At 37.2% G+C, this 6000-nt stretch overlaps 1 protein-coding gene across 1 annotated transcript; it reads left to right on the forward strand.

Annotated features, from left to right (window-relative positions):
• Positions 1 to 2790: 2790 nt before the first annotated feature.
• On the forward strand, positions 2791 to 3950 carry LOC132045868 (uncharacterized). Its single transcript, XM_059436445.1, has 3 exons — positions 2791 to 3272; positions 3356 to 3496; positions 3635 to 3950. Exons 1-3 carry the CDS (start codon positions 2791 to 2793, stop codon positions 3948 to 3950), a joined length of 939 nt encoding a protein of 312 aa, XP_059292428.1.
• Positions 3951 to 6000: the final 2050 nt, after the last annotated feature.

Genomic DNA, 6000 nt, shown 5'->3' on the forward strand with positions numbered 1-6000 from the left:
TATCACGTATAAGGGAGTAAGCTGTGCATATGGAACATGTCATGTGAAACCGTAACCTGTACATATGGATCATATACTGTAAAGTTGTAACCTGTGCATATGAGTGCCCCTTTTGGCGGAATACCTTGCATGCTTAGTGTTGCGGAACGTGCAGCCCGATCCATATACATTGCTGCGGAACGTGCAGCCCGATCCATATACATTATACTTTACTTTCTTTGAAAACATTTTCATTTCATATATATAGAAAATAGAACATATCATATTGCCGAGGCGTCGGCTCCGATCCATTTAACCACATATCCCGCGTCCGGCATCCGCGTCCGGACGATATCATATCATTCTCCAACCGATCGGTGGGGTCGTGCATCTATAGCGCCCGGCCCTTTTTTCCCATCTTCCCCATATACATATCCATATATCATATACATATATCACATAAGCAGCATGCATGAGAGCCCAAAGAAAGTCATGTAACTATCGGAGTGACGTAAGGTCGGTAACCTCCGATTATATTATGGAATCATCATGGGCATATCTCACCTCGAAGGAACAACTCATGAGGCGAGTCCATCAACAATAAGCAATTCAAGGAAATCATAAAATAAACGCGATAATCTCATAGTAGCACTAAATCATAAGCTTTGCAACTTCTGTCATCAAAATCATCGTCATCATGCTTATCATAGAGAACATCTTATCTCTTTGTTCTTGTAAAACATTCTTATCTTTGACTTCACCATCTTCATTACAAAACACATCCGTCGTCTTAGTCATAAAAGCTTTCAAACTCTTAAACCTTGATTTTTGAAAAATCTAGACATTTTAGAAAACAATTATAAACTATTTGGAAAGGACTTATACCTTTGAGTTTTGGAATTCCAACTTTTGAAAATAAGAGAATTATGGAAGCATCTATAAAATTGAAACGTATGATTCATGCCATAGAAGGGAAGGGTATAGCCTTAACATACCTGCGCCGCGCCTTAGTAGTTACGTTTATTCGTCCAACTCGTTGGTCTACATTCAAGAGGATAAGCACTATCGTTAGTTTCATCGACATACACTTGTCGTAACCTTTCAAGTTCATTCACTTATGGTCTGCCGGAATTTCGGCAGCATCTCCCCTGTAAATATACCATCCCCGAGAATCCAACTCGGCTTATTTCATCAACAACAATCCGAAAATTCAACCCGGCCAACAATATCAACAATTATTCTAGCAACACTTCAATGTTCAATTCAATCTAATTCAATTCAATTCACATAATATTCCAACACTCAATCAACATGCCACTTTATCCGAAACTTTTAACTTCAACAACAACCATACATTTCATGATCATTCTTATGCATTAACTTCGACAACGACCTTCATTCCACGTTACATGATCCATATTGACAACAACTAGAATGTCAAATAACATCACTTTACCATGACTTACCAAATCACCTACCATTCGGTTACAACAACTTCTTATACATTTTCATACATTTCCATCCATCTCTATACATTTCAACAACAACAATATGCTACATAAAATCAACTCATTCTCCTATGCACACAACACACACACGACCAACTCATACAATACAACACACAACATAACGCACGGCCAAACTTGGCATGCACACTTCCATAAATTTTTTTTTATTCATTTCTTGACATAACAACAACCAACATGATATATACATAATCAACCACCACATACACCACTTCCATTCGGCCAACATATAGACACACATATTTCATGAATTTAATCCTTTTCTACACACTTCAACATACATAAATCATCTCTAATGTACAAAAGGAAATTAATTCTTACCTTCTTTTCCTCAACTTCTCACTTGGCTAGAATTTGTAACTTGCAAGAATGGATGCTTTACTTGCTATAATGATTATACTATGTTGGAGAGGACCCTCAAATTAGTAAGAAACTAGAAAGAAAATAATTTTTCCATGGTTACTTCAAGGGGGGGGGGGGGGGGGGGGCGGTTACTGACCGCCCTCCTTTTCGTTCCTCTCTCTTTTCTTTCTTTTTCTTTTCTTGAATTTTCTTGAATTCCAAAAGAATGATTTATGTCTTATTAATCACCACACTTATATATATATATATATATATATATATATATATATATATATAGCACATGACCATGCACATGCCTCATTTTTCTTCCAAATTTTTCTAGAGTTTTCTTCCTTTTTCTTGAAAATAAAAGATGACTTAATTGTTTGACTTGGTCATCCCTTGTCCTTTTCTTGAACATTGTGAAATTCCCGTTTTGCCCCTCGACTTTTCTCAATATTACCATTTTGCCCCTAGCCTTCCACATTATTTTCATTGGCCATTTTGCAAATTTCTCTTTTTACCTTTGGCCTTTTCCAATATTTTCCTACTAATAATATTCATAAACAATTCTCAAAAAACAACTTGTGCATTAAACAAGATCACAACATAGCTTTGCCCTTAACTCTCGCAATTATCCCGAACTATCCAAACGTACGAAATACGGGTCATAACATATATATATATATATATATATATATATATATATATATATATATATATATATATATTTGGATTTGGAATTTAACATATGCTTTTTATCGTGTAGGAGGAGGCCTTCCTTAGATGACGCTGATTGTCCAAGTTATGTGGATACATCAGAGAGTGATGGCGATGAACCAGCTAATAATGCAGAGGTAAACAATGATGAAGATAGTGAAGGGGATGAAGAAAATACGCATTTTAGTCCCCAGAACCAACTCACCAACACGTACCATCTCTGATGGCGGAAAACCCAATTCCTGACGGCCCAATGCAGTGGCATTCTGACTATATTCCATATCTTGACAGTCTACAAGGTCGTGAGGATGCATTTTTCTTCACAAGAGATGATGATCAAAATCGCCAAAAAACGTGGTTTGAACCAAAAAATCTCATGACTGATGAATGCATCCTTGCAAGGGAATGCAGTTCACATAAAAAAAAGATGTTGCAACGGGCTGTCAGAATGTATTGTATAAAGGATATGAGGGAGTTTAAGGTTGATGACTCAAACAAATCTATATGGAGGCTGGTTTGTAAGCGAAAGACTCAAGGCTGTCGGTGGTTGCTTCGGGGAATTGTTAAGCCTGATGGTCTGTGGGAAATCACAAAATTCCACCCAAAGCACACTTGTGATATGGGACAAAGTCGAGCAGATCATTTTAATTTAGATATAAACATGATTGCTCATGTGTTACTTAAACACATTGAGGAAACTCCAAGGTAACTTATCTGACCTAGTACATTATATATCTTATAGCAATTAAAATATCATTGCTAAATGTTGTTTGTTTAAACTTATGCAGGATGCCCATCAAAACTTGTATTAGCATGGTCCACTCCAAATATGGCAAAATCATAAGCAAGAGAAAGGGATTTCTCGGGCATAGACATGCTTTTGAGATGATCTTTGGAACTTGGGAATCCTCTTTTCGGGCGTTGCCGGGGTATATGGCGGCTCTACAACATGCTAATTCGGCTTTGTACGGGCGCCTTTTAGAGGGCGAGAATTTTCGACTTCGTCTTTTGGGCATTCAAGCCAAGTATTGATGGTTTTACTCACTGCCGGAATATGATATCTATAGATGGGACGATGTATATGGCCGATATGACATTAAGCTCCTAATTGTAGTAGATATGGATGCCAATGGGTCAATATTCCCTCTTGCTTTCGTAATTACCGCCAACGAGAGCAACGAGACATGGGGGATGTTCTTGACTCATCTAAAAACTCATGTTATTAAGGGTCGTCAGGGCATATGTGTCCTATCGGATAGTCATAAAGGCATATTGCACAATATGCGTACTCTGGAAGGGTGGCAGCCTCCACATGTTTACCATCGATATTGTTTAAGGCACTTAAAGGCTAATTTGCAAAAAAAGTTTGGAAATGACACGTAAACAAATTGATGTGGGGGCTGCGACGCAAAGATCAACAAAGAAAATGGCCGCAAAAATGGAGCAAGCTAAGGAAGTGAGTGAAGAGGCATCTATTTGGTTGATGAAATTAGAAGTTGAAAAATGGACGCTTTATGCTGATGGAGGAAGGAGATGGGGCATGCTCACAACGAACAGCTCAGAGTCTTTCAATGGACTCCTCAAATCTACTCGAGGACTACCTGTCACCGCAATGGTAAGACTAACTTTCAAGCAGGTCGTGGAGCGATTTGCGGATAGGACAAGGCAGGCCAAAGCCATATTAGCCGAGAACGGAACATGGATGCCAAAGCCCTACAAAAAGATGGAGCACCATAGAAGAAAGGCAGAGGGTCACCAAATGACCGAGTATGACGTCGTTCAATGAGTGTATGAAGTTAGAATGGGTTATTACATCGGTAAAGGAGGAAACAAACATATCGTTACTGAGCGTACAAAATCATGCACTTGTGGTAAGTGGCAAACGTACCACATGCCATGTTCTCATGCAGTCAAGTGCTTTGAGAGAATAGCCAGAAATGTAACTGATTATGTGGCGGAGGAATATAAGGTCGTAAAATACCTTAGAGCATATTCCGTCCACTTCCATCCCCTTGGTAATCAAGCTTATTGGCCAGCCACGCCGTTTTCTATGGTTTCGAACAAGAAGCATATCCGTAAATTGGGAAAAAACAAGCTAACTCGTTATCACAATCAAATGGATGTTAGCGAAAAGACTTACTCTCGCAAGTGCTCGACATGTAAGCAATTTGGGCATGATAAGCGTTCATGTGGGCAAAACTCCCGTGGTGGCAGCACATCTGGAAGTAGAAGAGTGTCTAGAACTTGATTTTTTTTTTTTAAGTCTATTGTAATTTAATGATGTATTTCGTTGCTAATGGAATGAAATATTTTTCAATTATTATGAATCCCTCGTATTGGATGAATTATTTTTAAATATTATATTTATTTTTGCACATTCAAAAGGTGCGGATTACACAATACAATAACAAAATAAAAAAGACAAAAGAAAAAAAAACCTGATACAAAGCAGAGTTATTTTTTCTTTTCTATCTTTCTTGAACCAAAAAAGTACTTTCATAGCTTTGGGAGTAAAACAAAAGAGATTAATCAAAATCCTATAAAATATGACACTTAAACCTAAATATAACAAGTTTTCAAACGTACTTCGGAGCACTTTACAACCCCTAAAACGACGATCCAAATGTATATGTATACTTGATGTAATGAGTCGATATTATTGTACACTAAAAAAAAAAAAATTAATTTCTATATAAAATATTTATGTTCCGGTGTTTTGAAACGTGACTAATCTTCAGTCAAAGTACGAAAAAAACCTTAATTTTGAGTTTGATTTCCAAAAAATACGGGTTGGGGTCGGGGGGGGGGGGGGGGGGGAAGAGCACGTGTGTGTGAAGCCTACTTTGGTTCTTTTTTTTTTTTTTTTTTTTTTTAACGGGTTAGTTTGGTTCTTTTTTTTTTTTTTTTTTTTTTTTTTTTTTTTTTTTTTTTGGGTTAAAAAAGTTCCGGACCCCTTTATTTGGGGTGGTCTTTAATTTTTGCCCTTCAAATTGGTGGTCTTTAAATTTTACCCCTCGCCTAACACTCCAAGGTTGTGGGTTCGAACCCCGGCCTCGTTTAAAAAAAAAAAAAAAAAAATTCGCAAGGCGAGACTTTGCAAATCATCTTGACAAGTCCTTTTTGCACGCTAGAAATTTCTACCCATGCAAATTCACTTTGAAGGTAGAATTTCTGCCTTAAGACAGAATTTGCACGAGCAGAAATTCTGCCTGTGCAGGTCAAATTCTGCCTGAAGGGCAGAATTTAAAGACCACCATTTTGAGGGGTAAAAATTAAAGACCACCTCCAACGAAGGGCAATCCTGCGAATTGGGCATTTTCCTTCATTTGGATTGGCAAGATGGATAGTTTTCTAATTATTATTTTTTTTTTTAAAAGTTTACTATTAGATAATAATAATAATAATAATAATGGATTTTACCCATAAATTTCAT

Source organism: Lycium ferocissimum, unplaced genomic scaffold (assembly GCF_029784015.1).
Source record: "Lycium ferocissimum isolate CSIRO_LF1 unplaced genomic scaffold, AGI_CSIRO_Lferr_CH_V1 ctg8332, whole genome shotgun sequence".
NCBI lineage: Eukaryota > Viridiplantae > Streptophyta > Magnoliopsida > Solanales > Solanaceae > Lycium > Lycium ferocissimum.

What these genes read in the sequence shown, in the direction of transcription:
- LOC132045868 (XM_059436445.1), top strand. Translation starts at nt 2,791, where the DNA reads ATGGCGGAAAACCCAATTCCTGACGGCCCAATGCAGTGGCATTCTGAC. An exon ending in CACATTGAGGAAACTCCAAG is followed by an intron (nt 3,273 to 3,355) that starts GTAACTTATCTG and finishes AAACTTATGCAG; the next exon opens with GATGCCCATCAAAACTTGTA. An exon ending in TCTTTTCGGGCGTTGCCGGG is followed by an intron (nt 3,497 to 3,634) that starts GTATATGGCGGC and finishes TGATATCTATAG; the next exon opens with ATGGGACGATGTATATGGCC.